Below are 19,402 nucleotides of genomic sequence, written 5' to 3'. Positions count from 1 at the left end.
GGTTTGGCTTCAATCTTGGCTTGACCCCTTTGATGAACTTTGGCTTGTCTACCCTTTTCTCATAAGGGCACTCATTTGCAAAGTGGCTATCTTCATCATAGTTGTAGCAAGTTCTCTTCTTCTTCTTGTCATTGAAGAGCATTGGAAGCTTTCCCTTGTACTTCTTGGCAAAGAAAGCAAAGTCGGTAGCAATGTCACTAGTTGAAGTCATCTCTTCATCTTCTTTAATTTCGTAGTCTTCTTCTCTTCCATGGTCACCTCTAGCTTTGAGAGCAAGGTTGTGTGACGCTTCATGGTTGTGTGAGGTTTCACCAACACGGTTCATTGCCATGAGCCTTTTTCCCGCCTTGGCCATGTTTTCATTGGCGGCCACATAGGAGACTAGATCATCGGAGTTCAAATCCGCACTCTTGGTCATGATTTGCAAGTTGAGTGCAAGGTTGGTGTCTTGTTGCTTCACGGCAATCATAGCAATGACCTTGGACTTTATGAATTCTTCATTCATCTCGAAGCCATCATTGTACTTCTCAACTCCAAGTCCCTTGACCCTTACTCTGAGAGCACCAAGTCTTGCATAGGCATCAGCCACGGATTCTCCTTCTCGAATCATGAACTGGTGGGCCTCTTGCTTCGCGGTCTCATAAAGAGCTGATTGGATCAAATCGGTTCCCTCTTGGAGTACTACGATTCGATCCCACAACTCCTTAGCGGACTCTATGTCGTTGACTTGATCAAGGAGCTTGCGGTTGATGTCACTTCTAATCTTGTCACGAGCGGAGGCATTGAGTTGACGGTTGTAGAATTCGGTGGAGGTCAACCGAATGGGATCTTGTGGCACTCGGTATCCATGAACAATGATCTCCCATAACTCCACACTGCAGCTGCGAATATGAGATTCCATAGATGATTTCCAAAAAGGAAAGTGAGTTCCATCAAAATGGGGAATGTTCCCACTATGGTTTATATGAGGCATGGGTGAAGTGTTTTTGGGATAGTCATGGTTGACTTCATGGAAACTCCCTAGAGAGGCCAAAGCCCCTCTAGGAGACCCACTAGTCAAGTTCTTAAGCATGGCGGTCATCTCCGCCATTTGGCTTTGTAGTTCATCCTCCTTTTTCTTCTTCTCGGCATCATATGCCAAGAATCTAGATTTCATCTCTTTAACCGAAAGGTTAGAGTTTTCATCTAAACCATCGAATAGTTTTTCCATCTCACTCTTAAGGCGGTGAAGCCCTTAATAAGAGTCCAGGCTCTGATACCAATTGAAAGTATAAAGATGGTAAACCTAGAGGGGGGGGGGGTGAATAGGTTTCTACAAGTTTTAATTCTTTCTTTGCAATATTAGGCTTTGCGGAATATAAAGGTGAGCCTAATGCAAACTAGGTGAAGCAACCTATATGAGGATACAACTATCTCGAGCACGAAGGCTCTCACAGGCAGTTAAATCACAAGTAAGGAGTTCGATTAGAGATAACCGATAGCACGCGGAGACGAGGATGTATTCCTGTGTTCCCTTGCTTTGCAACAAGGTACGTCACGTTTGGAGGGGTGGAGGTCCCACGAAGGATTCCCCACGCCACGAAGGCTCACCCTATTCTCCGGAGCCTATCCCATGAAGGAATAGCTCACTCACTTGTGGTAGACTTTGAGGTAGCCTCCAAACCTTCACAATCTTGCCCGGAGCAAATCCACAGCCCGGATGCTTCCGGACTCCTCTTGCCCACCTAGGGTTTCCAAGGAACCCTAGGAAGCAAGCTTCTCGATGAATACAAGGGGGAATGAGATTTGGCTTGGTAGAACAGTAGATTGGGTCCTTCTCTAGTGATTCCCCGGAGGGATTTGAGTTTGGGTGGAGGAGGAGGGAGATCGGAGGCTTTTGGTGTTTCTAGCAATGGAGTAAGAGAGAGAGAGAGAGCTCAAGAACAGCTTCTAGTGTAGTGCCTAACTGTTCAGAGGTAGGAGAATGCCTATTTATAGTGTTCTTCGAAAAATGGCCGTTGGTCATCTTGCCACATCATCTTTTCTTCGAGGAATCCGGTTGACCGGATTTGGCGCCGGGCTGGCCGGCGCACAGGCCGGTCCGATCGGGCTGGCGACCGGGCCGGCCGGTTTCAACCGGAGCACAGACCGGAGCTTGACCGAACGAGCTTCTGAGCTTACTGGAATGCGCCCGGATGGCACAGGCGCAAAGTCCGGTTGGCGCCGGGGCAGCCGGTCTGGAACCCGGTCCGACCGGGCCAGGGACCGGATGAGCCGGTCCAAACCGGGCTGGCGACCGGGCGGCGACCGAAGAGCTCGCCCCTTTACTGGATCCTGCCCGGATGGCACAAGCGCCGGAGCTGGTCCAGACCGGGCTGGCCGGTGCCAGGGCCGGTCCGACCGGGCCAGTGACCGGCCAGGCTCAGGAAAATCCTGTTGATATTTTCGTCGAAGTGGGGGTGTCTCCATTGCCTTCTTCTTCCATTGATACACCTTTATACCTCTTTGGCTAATACCTGGGAATCATCTTGTAGCCATGTATTAGTCCAAATACACTAGCACGGTGTCATTGTTACCAAAATAATGGATAAGGGTAAAATACCCTTACACACTCTTCTTTTGAGCTTGCACCCAATCAACAAATGCCCACGCACCTATCTTTCCATCAAACACACAATTTCCTTGGGAATCATACCTTGGCCTTGCCATTGCTGACAAGAACATGATCTGCTGGATGTGGTTTTTATGTTTGCATTCTCTTTTTGGTGCTTCCTCTCTATTACTCAAGTACATTTTCTGTGTCTTCCTTGTGCGGTAGAAGATCTTCTCATCCAAATGAACCTTGTTAAAATTACCTTTAAAAGTGGGATTGTTCTCCAATTAACTTGGCTCCAAATTCTCCAGGCAATACGCCACACGTGCCTTCTTGTTGGCTTCAGTTAATGAAGGTTTCAGTTCATTTGAAACTCGTCTCATTACCTTCTCCTTCAACCTAGACAGAAACAAGAAAAATTGATCATGATTTCAGTCATCATTCAAATGCAAAAACTAATGCAGGTTGTAGTTTATTTTCCATACCTACGGTGAACTGTGCTTTTGGACATGTGAAGTCCAGCAGCAACTTGTCGAATTGTGGTCCTCTTACAAGGTGGAATGGCTTCTAATGCCTCAATATCCAAACTCGGTTTCTTCCTTCCCGTTTTTAACTTCAAATTGTTCTTGATAGAGTTAACGCCACCTCCCAACTTCGATTCTTTCCAAATCCTACTCACGCACCTCCGAGAACAATTTCCATCACGTGCAACAGAATCCAAAACCCCCTTCTTTAACCTCCCATGCTCTCCATTTCGAGCAAGCAGCATAGCGTAAATATTACGCTTGTCTTCGACAGTGTACTGTTCGCTTTTACTCTTGTTAGCCAAAGCATCTACACACATGAAAACAAATCATAAGCACAAACCAAATATGATGCTACTAAAAAAACTGAAAACAAATCATGGTTGAGTTGGAGATGAAAAACCTACTCAAATCAATCTCTTTTGCAGAAGGTGCTTGCACATGTTCCGAGCGTGGAGGATACTCATCAGCGTTCTCAAAATTTGGATTATATCCAGTGCCACGCCAGCCGCCTTCTCTGCCGTTAGTAGATGCAGCATACTCACTGCTACGGTCTACATAGCAAAAACAAGCAATTCAGAATCCATGTATGGCCAAACAAGCAAAAAAAATACGGACAAAAAAGAAACAGAAATGTACACGGTGCTATCTGATTTCCATAGTCCTAGCTGATCTTATGTGTATGACCAAACAAGCAATTCAAAATCCATTAGCTAGTAAAATAATACTCTCAGATCTATATATGTTCCGATCATCTGAGAACCGCTCAGGCAATCTGCATGTCCTAGAACCTAAACTATATATATGCAGATGAACTAGGCAATCTGCATGTCCTAGAACCTAAACCTTGCGATCAGGCAATATCCAGCAAACAAAAACTGACACAACCAACGAGACAGCATAGCATGAAACTGATGTAAACCCAAAAACTAACACAATCTTCGCAAGGAGATGGACATGAAACAGATCGACATGAAACAGATCGAGATGCAAGAAGGACTACGTACCTCTCGTGCAGAATGCGGACGAATTTGGTCCGACGCAGATGGAGCCGTTCATGAAGTTCAAGCCGACGTAGGAGGACGTCCTTCCGGCGGCGCTTGCACTGCCGCTCCCGCCCGGCGAGGTGGCCCAGTTCGACGAGCCTGCCTGATTTGGAGAAGGAGGTCGAGGTAGGCGCGACAGCCCGACGCGGCGTCTCCCTCCGACGCTGGGGCTCGACACCGGTGTAGAGGCAGCCGTTCCAATGGAGAACGACCGGCAGTGCTCCTCGACCTGCAAGACCGAGTGGAGGAAGGCCGCCGCCACGACGAGTACGAAGTGGAGGAAGGCCGTCGCCATCGCCGGAACGAGGAAGGAAGGCAGCGCGAGTCAGGCCTCGGAGGCCAAGAGGCGGCGGACGACGATGTCCCTCGTCTCCCCCGTCCGACGCCATTGAATCGAGGAGAGGAGATGAGATTAGCGCTCCAGAGTGGGCTGACTCGGCTGTTCGTCTCTGGTTTGTTTTCCCCATCGCAATATAAAGATCTAAATTGGCGCTGAGATTTGATTTGAGTTTTCAATGAAATCTCTGGATTTAGGAAGGACTACGGGAGAGCTGCAGTCTGCCGACGGCTCACAGGCTGTGCCGACGGAGACTGTCGGCGTAGTATCGTCGGCATAGTTCTGGTCGGGGACTGCCCGATCACCGTCGGCACAGACTGGCCATCGGTATAGATTGTTGTGCCGACGGTTTAACCGTCGGCATAGTATTTCAAAATTTTCAAATTTATTTTCGAAAAAAATTCAAATTATGTTTTTTTTAAAAATATTTTTTTTCTAATTCTATTTTACTTGTTAATCTTTCACAATGACACTTAGTACACCTAACCTTATGTCAAATTGCACTTTAGTCAAACTTCCCAATTGGTCACCCATCCTCACACTACTCCTACCCGACCACGCTTAACTTCTTGGTTCTCTTTGGATGAGCTTCCATGAATGAAATGACACCTTGTTGTTAATACTACCATATCAATCATATTAACCCTTTGACCGTGATGCCACACCTCTATATTTTTGAATTCTAAACAATCACTTATGTAAACAACAATGAATATATATAAATAATAATAATATAGAATTTGGAAAACAATTAAATAATTTTATTTTTTGTCTTTTTTATTTAATATGGAATAATTAATATCAGTAAATGTGAATTTGGCAAATAATATGTCTAAATTGATCAGAAAAATGAGAGGAATACAAATTTGACATCCAAATCATATTTTGAACCTACAAACTTAATTTACACAAAAATCATGAGTATTAGATCAAGTACCTCTAGTTTAAATCTGATTGACTTTATCGGAAATGAGGTGGAAAACGGCCTCGGCATGACATAGTTTGCCAAAATAAGGTCATATTTGGCACATGTGTGGGCCCTATGATGTGAAGAAAGACCCCGAACGCGGATTTCTAATCCGACCCACGGGCGACAATCTTTTTAGTTTTAGCATGCCCAAACGATTTATATTTGTGAAGCAGCTACATGGGGCGCATTTTAGTATGACATGAAATCTCCGTGTGATGATAGTAGGCCACCTACACACCAACTATCACATGACATGTGCACGCGTTAGCTTTTTGGAAACACATGCGGCTTCCAGCGGTGTCCTGCCAAATCCGCTAGAAACTGACCGGATTTGAACTAGGGGTCAACTATCCATCGCTCCAGAAATTCCGGAAAAAATATTTTTAGTTCTATGATGCATCATTATATGTGCTAATTTTTTTCGTTTAGTTTGTTCGCGAATGGGTGCACCCGCACACCCGGTACGACGATACCGCATGTCCCGGGGCCCTGTTTTGGCCAGATGGCAAATTGAAAGAAGTCAAAAAATCCCACGAAGCCGCGGGGCGTCATTTTATATGTCATAGTAACTATTCCGTTTGTCAAAACTAGGATACATCAATTATTTTGAAAAAACCGTTCACGAAAAGGGCTATCACGTCCGGAGTTCTATGGATTTTAGGTGAAATGAGGTGGGAAACGACCTCGACATGGCATAGTTTGCCGAAACGAGGTCATATTTGGCACGTGTGTGTGCCCTAGGATGGGAAGCAAGACCCCGGGTGCGGAATTCTAATCCGACCCATGGACGACCATCTTTTCATTTTTAGCGTGCCCAAATGGTTTTTATTTGTGAAGAATCTATATGGGGCGCATATTAGTATGACGTGAAACCTCTGTGCGATGATAGTAGACCACCTACGCACCACCTATCACATAACATGTGCACGCATTGGCTTTCTGGAAAACCATGCGGCTTCCGACGGTGTCCCGCCGAATCCGCTGGAAACTGACTGGATTTGAACTAGGGCTCAACTATCCGTCGCTCCAGAAATTCCAAAAAAATGTTTTTAGTTCTACGACACATCATTATATGTGCTAATTTTTTTCCCGTTTAGTTTGTTCGTGAATGGTGCACCCGCACAACCGGTACGGCGATACCGCATGTCCCGGGGGGCCTGTTTTGGCCAGATGGCAATTTGAACGAAGTCAAAAAATCCCACGGAGCAGCGTGGTGTCATTTTACATGTCATAGTAACTATTCCGTTTGTCAAAACTTGGATACATTAATTATTTTGAAAAACTCTTCACGAAAAGGGCTATCACATCCGAAGTTATATGGATTTTAGGTGAAATGAGGTGGGAAACGACCTCGGCATGGCATAGTTTGCCGAAACGAGATTATATTTGGTACGTGTGTGGTCCCTAGGATGGGAAGAAAGTCCCCAGGTGTGGATTTCTAATCCGAACCACGGGCGAGCATCTTTTCATTTTTAGCGTGCACAAACGATTTTTATTTGTGAAGCAGCTACATGGGGTGTATTTTAGTATGACGTGAAACCTCCGTGCGATGATAGTACACCACCTACGCACCACCTATCAAATGATATGTGCACGCGTTAGCTTTTTTGGAAACCATGTGGCTTCCGGTGGTGTCCCGCCGAATCCGGTGGAAACTGGCCGGATTTGAACTAGGGCTCAACTATCCGTCGCTCCAGAAATTCCGGAAAAAATATTTTTAGTTTTACGACTCATCATTATATGTGCTATTTTTTGCCCGTTTAGTTTGTTCACGAATGGGTGCACCCGCACAACCGGTACGGCGATACCGCATGTCCCGGGGTCCTGTTTTGGCCAGATGGCAATTTAAAAGAAGTAAAAAAATCCCACGGAGCCGCGCGACGTCATTTTATATGTCATAGTACCTATTCTGTTTGTCAAAACTAGGCTCTGGCAATTATTTTGAAAAAACCCTTCGCGAAAAGGGCTATCACGTCCGGAGTTCTATGAATTTCAGGGGAAATGAGTTGGGAAACAGCCTCGGCAGGGCATAGTTTGCCGAAACGAGGTCATATTTGGCACGTGTGTGGGGCCTAGGATGGTAAGCAATACCCCATACGCGGATTTCTAATCCGATCCATGAACGACCATGTTTTAATTTTTGGCGTGTGTGAAAGCCATGAAACCTCGAACATTATAGCTCATTTCTAAGAAGATTTGTTTAGTTATTTGAAACATTTCATTTTTGATATTTTTCTATGATAGATCTTGTTTTTATGCAAAATTTCATATATTATACTTATTTTTCTCAATTAGAATGATTTAGTTATGCTTTTTTGAAGACTGCCGTGGAGAAATAGAAAAAGCTATGCCGACGGTATAACCATCGGCACAGGTCTGTAGTGAAAAATAAAAAAAAAATGTTGTGCCGACGGCCAGGCTGGTCCTGTGCCGACGGCCATAACTGTGCCGACGGTGACCGTCGGCACCTCCAGTCTGTACTGACGGCCAAATTAACGCCGACGGCCATCCTTGTCGTCGCGTTTCGGAGGCTCCTGTGCCGACGGCCCCGACATTTGGCCGTCGGCACATCGCTTGGCCGTCGGCGTACAACAATTCTCCCGTAGTGTCGGCCGGCTATTTCGTGCATGCAGCGATCGGCCCAATTAATTGCAGCGCCGATTAACGTTTTAACGTGCAAATTTAGAGCCAATAAGAATTCACCTTGGGCCAAGATATTTGAAAACTTTGCCTTGCGAACTGGGACGGGGGATTTTCTTGTGTATTATATGTAAACGTAATGATCACCTCTTTGCGCCAATGGGACAAAATTAAATGTCCTTATCTTCGTTTACCACGAAAGTTGAAGCAGGGCAAGTCGCGTCAACACCAACATTTCTAGGAAACATTTTTTTTTTCTTTCTTTCGTGCAGATATATGAGCGTCCCCATCTCGTCAGTATTAGATCAGCACTCTCATCTTTAGCTATCTTAGTCGATACTCGATAGAGCATTGCTAAACCCTGGCATGCATCATTTCCTTTCCCAGCTTAGATGGAGGTAATCTTTGGTTTGTATTATAAGAAGTAAGAAAATCAGGTTTAGAACACGAAGTTATCCCGCACGAACGTTTTAGTCATGAAGTTATGCTTTGTAGAAAACATGTCAGAAAGTTGCCACAACCGTGCACTTTGGTCACTCTCTGAAGGCCGCCTTAAGAAACTTAACAAAATATGATTACGATTTTGCTATGTCTCAGTTCTCAGTTAACTGAGATTTTCTCAAGTCTAAGTCACTTAAAAAAAATTGAGCTGCACTTTCTGTTAAAAAAATGCAATTACACTTTTCTGCCAAATGTGCAATTGGATCGAGTTGCACTTTTCTTTGATCTGCAGTTGCACTTTTCTGAGGTGTGTGAGACTTATGAAAATCTCAGTCAACTTAGACATAGACACACTCATATGATTATGTCGCATGTTGACACTGTCAGCTTAGTGCTGACTTAATGGCTCAGTCGACGACGACATCGTTACAGTCTTGAAGTTGCTTTTGGTCAAAAGCTGGTCAAAAACATGGTCCAGCAATAGATACTACCAAAGGAAATAATATCACTCCCCCTCAGTCTCGCGTACAAGCTTCGAAGCGATCCCATCACATCATCGAGAGCTTGTTTATCCCCAGCCTACTCAGCAGCCTCTAATCCTGCAGAAAGATAGTCATTTTTAAGATAGTCAGCCAGTTGTGAGATGAATTTCTTCTCAATGGTTATTTTGGTCCTCATGTTCCACAACGACCAACGCATCGCCACTACACATATCCATATAATTCTACATGTTCGGCCCATCAAACTTTGCAAGATCGCCGTGAGATCCACAACCCCAAACCGGTTCCAATCACAACCCAATAACACCCTCACACACGCCCGCATGAATTTTGCGAGGGTGCATTGGAAGAAAATGTGGTTGGATTCCTCAAACTCTTCACATAATATGCACTCCCCATTTGAGGGGACGTGCCTCTTCCAAATATTATCACTGGACGGAAGCCTTCCCCTAATCATATGACAGATAAAGTTTTTGATCATTGTGGGGATTTTGGAGTGCCACACTTCCTTCAAGTGAATCGTAGCCCACCCATCACACATTTTGCTGTACTGTAACATCCCAAAAATTTCAAAACAAAGAAAATGAATTTCCTTTTTCCAAAATTTGGAACCAACAAAAGTTTTTTTTATTAAATTAAGTTGATACATAGTGATCTTGCTTAATTCTTGTGCTATTGCCATGATTGCTTGTTAAAGTATTTTGAAATGATCTTAAACCCTAAACCTCACCCCTCTTTTCACCACCCAAGTTAAATAAAAATAAAAAGAATTTAAATAAGAAAAAGGCATATGTGCCTATGGCTATTTTTGGAAAACTTTACCCTAGGCCTTTCTACTTTGTTTAGAGGTTTGGAAAACCTTCATAAACCTTACCTAATACTTATCAAACCAAATCCAAGGTGAAACCAAAGAAAATAAAAAGAAACTAAAAATGCCATAGAGGCATATGTGAGTAAATAGCAAATTTGTGGATTTGAGGATCTTGACCCTAAGACATGTTGTGAATGGTTGGATCACTCCTCTATACCATTTCAACACTCAACAACACCAATTGGGTCAAGCCAAGCAAATTAAAAATCAAATACAACATATGCATAGAGGCATATGTGACACATAGCCATAATACCCAATTCTTGTCCTATGCACTCCTACCTTACCCAAATGTTGTGAAACCACCTCTAAACCTAATCTAACCCTAAATGGACCCTAACCCATGCCCAAGTAAAGCAATATAAACCAAAGAGGAAAATAAGAAAAATTGGAATTCACCTCTTATGTGTTATGGCCATTTTTGCAAATCTTTGAGCTAGACCTTTTGGAATGGTTTCAATGGTTTGGAAATGTTTCTAAACTAATAAGAATCACTTTGGAGACAAGAAAAATCAAATCAAATAGAGAGAAATAAAATAGTGAGAAAATTCCATTTTCACTCTCATACACTTTTAGTCAAATATGCAAATCTTTAACCAAGGCCACCTTAGCTTGTACCTTTGCTTGTTAAACACTTAGATATCAATAACAAACACTTTTGCATCCAAGAAACACAAATCAAATCAAAGGAAAAATCAAAATTCAATTAGAGGTGATCATGGTCACTTTTGACCTTTTTTAATATCTTACCCACTTTGAGCTCTTCTATTAAGAGATTCTTAAACCAAACCCTAACAACTCTTTGCACCTCATCCAAGACCTCATCAAGATGAACATTTTTCGTGTTGACCACTTTGACCAAAGATTTGACCATTGCTCAAAATAGTCAAGCCAAGATGCAACCTTGAAACAAATTCTAGATTCCCTCCACTATTTGAATTTTCACAAAACCTCTCCAAATTTCAAACCAATGCCACACATTGTTGCTCAACATCATTTAAAACACAACCATGCAGCCATTTGTCCAAAATTACACACAAGGGAGGTCATTGCTTTGGAGATGAGAAGTACACATAAAGTGAAAAGGGGGTACAATTCACTTTAATCATCACTTTCTCACTTTCTCTCTCTCTCTCTCTCTCTCTCTCTCTCTCTCTCTTTCCATCATTGATAGTACACCATTGTACTCTGAAAAGCACATCATGATATGACACCACCTTGGCCATGATCACCATGCTCAAGCATGCCACTCATTTGCATGTACCACATATGCTTTTCACTTTAATCAATGGTGCACACCTCTAGCCCTCTCCCACCTTGCACCCTATGTCAAATACCATCATCACACCTCAACCAAGCTTGCAGCACTCATAGACCAAGAAAATGATGCAAAGATGACCATGCCAAGCCCATGCCATTGATGTAGACCTCACCGTGCCACCACTTGTCCTCCTCCTTCTCTGAAGCCTATATAAACCCCCCTCCTCGCTTGGGACAGCACCACCCCATCTCACAGCCTCCCTCTCTTCCCCCTAGCGCCTCCCTCTCGCCCTCCTCGCAGCTCACCGGAGCAAAAGCTCGCCGGCGGCCACACCCAAAAACCGCCCAGATTTTCATCACCATAGCCACCGAGCCCTACACCAAAGTTGTAGCCCTTGAAAAGACCTTTCCAACGCACCTAACCACGCCTCAATCCGAGCTTCGAGGTGAGAGATATGGCCCCCGCAAGCTTGCAGCATCGGGAGGAAGACGACGGCCCAGCGCCGTCGGATCGTCATCCGACGATCTGCGCGCTCCGCGCGTGCCCGACGTGCATGCGCCATGCACGCCAGGCCCGGGTAGCAGCTGGGCCGGCCCAACTCCGTTCCCGCCCACCGTTTGAATTCAAATTTCGTTTTATTTTTTTCTGCGAATTGCTCTCAGATGCTTTGCTAGAAATCAAATATCTCCAAATCTACTTGGAAATATTTAGTGAATTTCATATGGTTGGAAAGCCTGTGAAATTATCTATCCAACCCCACTGGTTTCAACCCTAGATCTTGTGTAGAATTAAAGTAGCAAAAATAACAAGACAGGGACTTTTCAGATTTCAAACAATTGTTAAAAATCAACCATAAATGATTTTGAGGTGATTCCACCTCCCATAATTCACATTTCACCAACTCTAATTGTTTATGCAAAAATATCACTTGTTTACTTTGTATGATCATGGGCTAGATTCAAAAATTGGCTATGTAGTCAATACTAGCTCATTTAAATCAATTTTAAATTTAAGTTTTCAAATCTATGAGGTGTAGCACCTCATTTAAATCACTTTCCCAGGTGTTATGAAGTAATGTGATGACCCATACTGCATGGGCTCATACTTGCTCATTTGGGGAACTTAAATCAAAATTGTATTTAATTTGCAATGGGTATTTAAATCACATGAGATGATGAATCTTATTTAAATCATTTTTTCTCAAATGATAAGTGTAAAGTGTTGACCTTGGTCAACATGTGATCATACATGGTTATTTGAGAAGATTAAATCTTAAGAAGATTCAATGAGAGGAAATTATTTCTCACAAACTAAAGAGAAACCCTAACTCCAATTTCAATGAGAGAAAATTATTTTCCTAATACTAAATAAGGAAACCCTAGCATAATTTTGTAATAAATGTTAAGTAGAGATGCTAGATCATTTGTGTGAGCCACTAAAGCTAATTAAGAGTACTTAAGTATTATTTGGTGATTGTATCCTCGTATTCGTTTATAGACGCTAGTACCGGAGACTATCAAGAGGAGGAGGTATTCTACCAAGAGGGAGAAGAAGAACACTTTGATCACCTCACCAATCAAGGCAAGCTAGACTAATGCAAGCTATTTTGTTGCAAAGCTCTACAAGAGCAAGACACCATTACATTTTACTTTATGATCCTATCCCAAGTTTTTTACTTTACAAGCCTTATTGGTTTTTATTTATCAAAGTTACTTTTTGATTTATGATTCACTTGGTTTAGTTATGGAGTAGTACAAGAGCATTCATACTCACGCACCTCCGAGAACAATTTCCATCACGTGCAACAGAATCCAAAACCCCTTTCTTTAACCTCCCATGCTCTCCATTTCGAGCAAGCAGCATAGCGTAAATATTACGCTTGTCTTCGACAGTGTACTGTTCTCTTTTACTCTTGTTAGCCAAAGCATCTACACACATGAAAACAAATCATAAGCACAAACCAAATATGATGCTACTAAACAAAACTGAAAACAAATCATGGTTGAGTTGGAGATGAAAAACCTACTCAAATCAATCTCTTTTGCAGAAGGTGCTTGCACATGTTTCGAGCGTGGAGGATACTCGTCAGCGTTCTCAAAATTTGGATTATATCCAGTGCCACGCCAGCCGCCTTCTCTGCCGTTAGTAGATGCAGCATACTCACTGCTACGGTCTACATAGCAAAAACAAGCAATTCAGAATCCATGTATGGCCAAACAAGCAAAAAAAATACGGACAAAAAAGAAACAGAAATGTACACGGTGCTATCTGATCTCCATAGTCCTAGCTGATCTTATGTGTATGGCCAAACAAGCAATTCAAAATCCATTAGCTAGTAAAATAATACTCTCAGATCTATATATGTTCCGATCATCTGAGAACCCGGATGGCACAGGCGCAAAGTCCGGTTGGCGCCGGGGCAGCCGGTCTGGAACCCGGTCCGACCGGGCCAGGGACCGGATGAGCCGGTCCAAACCGGGCTGGCGACCGGGCGGCGACCGAAGAGCTCGCCCCCTTTACTGGATCCTGCCCGGATGGCACAAGCGCCGGAGCCGGTCCAGACCGGGCTGGCCGGTGCCAGGGCCGGTCCGACCGGGCCAGTGACCGGCCAGGCTCAGGAAAATCCTGTTGATATTTTCGTCGAAGTGGGGGGGTCTCCATTGCCTTCTTCTTCCATTGATACACCTTTATACCTCTTTGGCTAATACCTGGGAATCATCTTGTAGCCATGTATTAGTCCAAATACACTAGCACGGTGTCATTGTTACCAAAATAATGGATAAGGGTAAAATACCCTTACACACTCTTCTTTTGAGCTTGCACCCAATCAACAAATGCCCACACACCTATCTTTCCATCAAACACACAATTTCCTTGGGAATCATACCTTGGCCTTGCCATTGCTGACAAGAACATGATCTGCTGGATGTGGTTTTTATGTTTGCATTCTCTTTTTGGTGCTTCCTCTCTATTACTCAAGTACATTTTCTGTGTCTTCCTTGTGCGGTAGAAGATCTTCTCATCCAAAGATCTTCTCATCCAAATGAACCTTGTTAAAATTACCTTTAAAAGTGGGATTGTTCTCCAATTAACTTGGCTCCAAATTCTCTACGCCACACGTGCCTTCTTGTTGGCTTCAGTTAATGAAGGTTTCAGTTCATTTGAAACTCGTCTCATTACCTTCTCCTTCAACCTAGACAGAAACAAGAAAAATTGATCATGATTTCAGTCATCATTCAAATGTAAAAACTAATGCAGGTTGTAGTTTATTTTCCATACCTACGGTGAACTGTGCTTTTGGACATGTGAAGTCCAGCAGCAACTTGTCGAATTGTGGTCCTCTCACAAGGTGGAATGGCTTCTAATGCCTCAATATCCAAACTCGGTTTCTTCCTTCCCGTTTTTAACTTCAAATTGTTCTTGATAGAGTTAACGCCACCTCCCAACTTCGATTCTTTCCAAATCCTACTCACGCACCTCCGAGAACAATTTCCATCACGTGCAACAGAATCCAAAACCCCCTTCTTTAACCTCCCATGCTCTCCATTTCGAGCAAGCAGCATAGCGTAAATATTACGCTTGTCTTCGACAGTGTACTGTTCGCTTTTACTCTTGTTAGCCAAAGCATCTACACACATGAAAACAAATCATAAGCACAAACCAAATATGATGCTACTAAACAAAACTGAAAACAAATCATGGTTGAGTTGGAGATGAAAAACCTACTCAAATCAATCTCTTTTGCAGAAGGTGCTTGCACATGTTCCAAGCGTGGAGGATACTCGTCAGCGTTCTCAAAATTTGGATTATATCCAGTGCCACGCCAGCCGCCTTCTCTGCCGTTAGTAGATGCAGCATACTCACTGCTACGGTCTACATACCAAAAACAAGCAATTCAGAATCCATGTATGGCCAAACAAGCAAAAAAAATACGGACAAAAAAGAAACAGAAATGTACACGGTGCTATCTGATCTCCATAGTCCTAGCTGATCTTATGTGTATGGCCAAACAAGCAATTCAAAATCCATTAGCTAGTAAAATAATACTCTCAGATCTATATATGTTCCGATCATCTGAGAACCGCTCAGGCAATCTGCATGTCCTAGAACCTAAACTATATATATGCAGATGAACTAGGCAATCTGCATGTCCTAGAACCTAAACCTTGCGATCAGGCAATATCCAGCAAACAAAAACTGACACAACCAACGAGACAGCATAGCATGAAACTGATGTAAACCCAAAAACTAACACAACCTTCGCAAGGAGATGGACATGAAACAGATCGACATGAAACAGTTCGAGATGCAAGAAGGACTACGTACCTCTCGTGCAGAATGCGGACGAATTTGGTCCGACGCAGATGGAGCCGTTCATGAGTTCAAGCCGACGTAGGAGGACGTCCTTCCGGCGGCGCTTGCACTGCCGCTCCCGCCCGGCGAGGTGGCCCAGTTCGACGAGCCTGCCTGATTTGGAGAAGGAGGTCGAGGTGGGCGCGACAGCCCGACGCGGCGTCTCCCTCCGACGCTGGGGCTCGACACCGGTGTAGAGGCAGCCGTTCCAATGGAGAACGACCGGCAGTGCTCCTCGACCTGCAAGACCGAGTGGAGGAAGGCCGCCGCCACGACGAGTACGAAGTGGAGGAAGGCCGTCGCCATCGCCGGAACGAGGAAGGAAGGCAGCGCGAGTCAGGCCTCGGAGGCCAAGAGGCGGCGGACGACGATGTCCCTCGTCTCCCCCGTCCGACGCCATTGAATCGAGGAGAGGAGATGAGATTAGCGCTCCAGAGTGGGCTGACTCGGCTGTTCGTCTCTGGTTTGTTTTCCCCATCGCAATATAAAGATCTAAATTGGCGCTGAGATTTGATTTGAGTTTTCAATGAAATCTCTGGATTTAGGAAGGACTACGGGAGAGCTGCAGTCTGCCGACGGCTCACAGGCTGTGCCGACGGAGACTATCGGCGTAGTATCGTCGGCATAGTTCTGGTCGGGGACTGCCCGATCACCGTCGGCACAGACTGGCCGTCGGTATAGATTGCTGTGCCGACGGTTTAACCGTCGGCATAGTATTTCAAAATTTTCAAATTTATTTTCGAAAAAAATTCAAATTATGTTTTTTTAAAAAAAATTTTTTTTTTCTAATTCTATTTTACTTGTTAATCTTTCACAATGACACTTAGTACACCTAACCTTATGTCAAATTGCACTTTAGTCAAACTTCCCAATTGGTCACCCATCCTCACACTACTCCTACCCGAGCACGCTTAACTTCTTGGTTCTCTTCGGATGAGCTTCCATGAATGAAATGACACCTTGTTGTTAATACTACCGTATCAATCATATTAACCCTTTGACCGTGATGCCACACCTCTATATTTTTGAATTCTAAACAATCACTTATGTAAACAACAATGAATATATATAAATAATAATAATATAGAATTTGGAAAACAATTAAATAATTTTATTTTTTGTCTTTTTTATTTAATATGGAATAATTAATATCAGTAAATGTGAATTTGGCAAATAATATGTCTAAATTGATCAGAAAAATGAGAGGAATACAAATTTGACATCCAAATCATATTTTGAACCTACAAACTTAATTTACCCAAAAATCATGAGTATTAGATCAAGTACCTCTAGTTTAAATCGGATTGACTTTATCGGAAATGAGGTGGAAAACGGCCTCGGCATGACATAGTTTGCCAAAATAAGGTCATATTTGGCACATGTGTGGGCCCTATGATGTGAAGAAAGACCCCGAACGCGGATTTCTAATCCGACCCACGGGCGACAATCTTTTCATTTTTAGCATGCCCAAATGATTTATATTTGTGAAGCAGCTACATGGGGCGCATTTTAGTATGACATGAAATCTCCGTGTGATGATAGTAGGCCACCTACACACCAACTATCACATGACATGTGCACGCGTTAGCTTTTTGGAAACACATGCGGCTTCCAAGGTGTCACCAAATCCGCTAGAAACTGACCGGATTTGAACTAGGGGTCAACTATCCATCGCTCCAGAAATTCCGGAAAAAATATTTTTAGTTCTATGATGCATCATTATATGTGCTAATTTTTTTCGTTTAGTTTGTTCGCGAATGGGTGCACCCGCACACCCGGTACGACGATACCGCATGTCCCGGGGGCCCTGTTTTGGCCAGATGGCAAATTGAAAGAAGTCAAAAAATCCCACGAAGCCGCGGGGCGTCATTTTATATGTCATAGTAACTATTCCGTTTGTCAAAACTAGGATACATCAATTATTTTGAAAAAACCGTTCCCGAAAAGGGCTATCATGTCCGGAGTTCTATGGATTTTAGGTGAAATGAGGTGGGAAACGACCTCGGCATGGCATAGTTTGCCGAAACGAGGTCATATTTGGCACGTGTGTGTGCCCTAGGATGGGAAGCAAGACCCCGGGTGCGGAATTCTAATCCGACCCATGGACGACCATCTTTTCATTTTTAGCGTGCCCAAATGATTTTTATTTGTGAAGAATCTATATGGGGCGCATATTAGTATGACGTGAAACCTCTGTACGATGATAGTAGACCACCTACGCACCACCTATCACATAACATGTGCACGCGTTGGCTTTCTGGGAAACCATGCGGCTTCCGGCGGTGTCCCGCCGAATCCGCTGGAAACTGACCGGATTTGAACTAGGGCTCAACTATTCGTTGCTCCAGAAATTCCAAAAAAATGTTTTTAGTTCTACGACACATCATTATATTTGCTAATTTTTTTCCCGTTTAGTTTGTTCGTGAATGAGTGCACCCGCACAACCGGTACGGCGATACCGCATGTCCCGGGGGGCCTGTTTTGGCCAGATGGCAATTTAAACGAAGTCAAAAAATCCCACGGAGCAGCGTGGTGTCATTTTACATGTCATAGTAACTATTCCGTTTGTCAAAACTTGGATACAGTAATTATTTTGAAAAACCCTTCACGAAAAGGGCTATCACATCCGAAGTTATATGGATTTTAGGTGAAATGAGGTGGGAAACGACCTCGGCATGGCATAGTTTGCCGAAACGAGATTATATTTGGTACGTGTGTGGTCCCTAGGATGGGAAGAAAGTCCCCAGGTGTGGATTTCTAATCCGAACCACGGGCGAGCATCTTTTCAGTTTTAGCGTGCACAAACGATTTTTATTTGTGAAGCAGCTACATGGGGTGTATTTTAGTATGACGTGAAACCTCCGTGCGATGATAGTAGACCACCTACGCACCACCTATCAAATGATATGTGCACGCGTTAGCTTTTTTGGAAACCATGTGGCTTCCGGCGGTGTCCCGCCGAATCCGGTGGAAACTGACCGGATTTGAACTAGGGCTCAACTATCCTTCGCTCCAGAAATTCCGGAAAAAATATTTTTAGTTCTATGACTCATCATTATATGTGCTATTTTTTGCCCGTTTAGTTTGTTCACGAATGGGTGCACCCGCACAACCGGTACGGTGATACCGCATGTCCCGGGACCCTGTTTTGGCCAGATGGCAATTTAAAAGAAGTAAAAAAATCCCACGGAGCCGCGCGACGTCATTTTATATGTCATAGTAACTATTCTGTTTGTCAAAACTAGGATCTGGCAATTATTTTGAAAAAACCCTTCGCGAAAAGGGCTATCACGTCCGGAGTTCTATGGATTTCAGGGGAAATGAGTTGGGAAACAGCCTCGGCAGGGCATAGTTTGCCGAAACGAGGTCATATTTGGCACGTGTGTGGGGCCTAGGATGGTAAGCAATACCCCATACGCGGATTTCTAATCCGATCCATGGACGACCATGTTTTAATTTTTGGCGTGTGTGAAAGCCATGAAACCTCGAACATTATAGCACATTTCTAAGAAGATTTGTTTAGTTATTTGAAACATTTCATTTTTGATATTTTTCTATGATAGATCTTGTTTTTATGCAAAATTTCATATATTATACTTATTTTTCTCAATTAGAATGATTTAGTTATGCTTTTTTGAAGACTGCCGTGGAGAAATAGAAAAAGCTATGCCGACGGTATAACCGTCGGCACAGGTCTGTAGTGAAAAATAAAAAAAAAATGTTGTGCCGACGGCCAGGCTGGTCCTGTGCCGACGGCCATAACTGTGCCGACGGTGACCGTCGGCACCTCCAGTCTGTACCGACGGCCAAATTAACGCCGACGGCCATCCTTATCGTCGCGTTTCGGAGGCTCCTGTGCCGACGGCCCCGACATTTGGCCGTCGGCA

General features: G+C 43.7%; 1 protein-coding gene and 1 long non-coding RNA gene across 2 annotated transcripts; both read right to left on the bottom strand.

The window, feature by feature from the left end:
- Nucleotides 1–2,518: 2,518 nt before the first annotated feature.
- On the bottom strand, nt 2,519–4,677 carry LOC127305994 (uncharacterized). Its single transcript, XM_051336615.2, has 4 exons — nt 4,104–4,677; nt 3,504–3,650; nt 3,058–3,406; nt 2,519–2,971 (listed from the first exon to the last, which is right to left on the bottom strand). Exons 1-4 carry the CDS (start codon nt 4,435–4,437, stop codon nt 2,860–2,862), a joined length of 942 nt encoding a protein of 313 aa, XP_051192575.1. The 5' UTR covers nt 4,438–4,677; the 3' UTR covers nt 2,519–2,859.
- Nucleotides 4,678–13,968: 9,291 nt separating this feature from the next.
- Nucleotides 13,969–15,031, bottom strand: LOC139829939 (uncharacterized). The gene is made up of 3 exons (XR_011746334.1): nt 14,889–15,031; nt 14,442–14,790; nt 13,969–14,355 (listed from the first exon to the last, which is right to left on the bottom strand). It is a non-coding gene; the product is annotated as an uncharacterized lncRNA (long non-coding RNA).
- Nucleotides 15,032–19,402: the final 4,371 nt, after the last annotated feature.

The sequence above is a fragment of the Lolium perenne genome, chromosome 1 (genome assembly GCF_019359855.2).
Source record: "Lolium perenne isolate Kyuss_39 chromosome 1, Kyuss_2.0, whole genome shotgun sequence".
NCBI lineage: Eukaryota > Viridiplantae > Streptophyta > Magnoliopsida > Poales > Poaceae > Lolium > Lolium perenne.
Note: the sequence above shows the minus strand (reverse complement) of the source record. Positions and strands in the feature narration are given on the sequence as shown.

Excerpts from the sequence above, each read along its gene's own strand:
- LOC127305994 (XM_051336615.2), bottom strand. The coding sequence starts at position 4,437 with ATGGCGACGGCCTTCCTCCACTTCGTACTCGTCGTGGCGGCGGCCTTC. Across the intron at positions 3,407-3,503 it reads TGCAAAAGAGATTGATTTGA|ATGCTTTGGCTAACAAGAGT; the intron begins GTAGGTTTTTCA and ends TCATGTGTGTAG. Across the intron at positions 2,972-3,057 it reads AAAAGCACAGTTCACCGTAG|GTTGAAGGAGAAGGTAATGA; the intron begins GTATGGAAAATA and ends GTTTCTGTCTAG.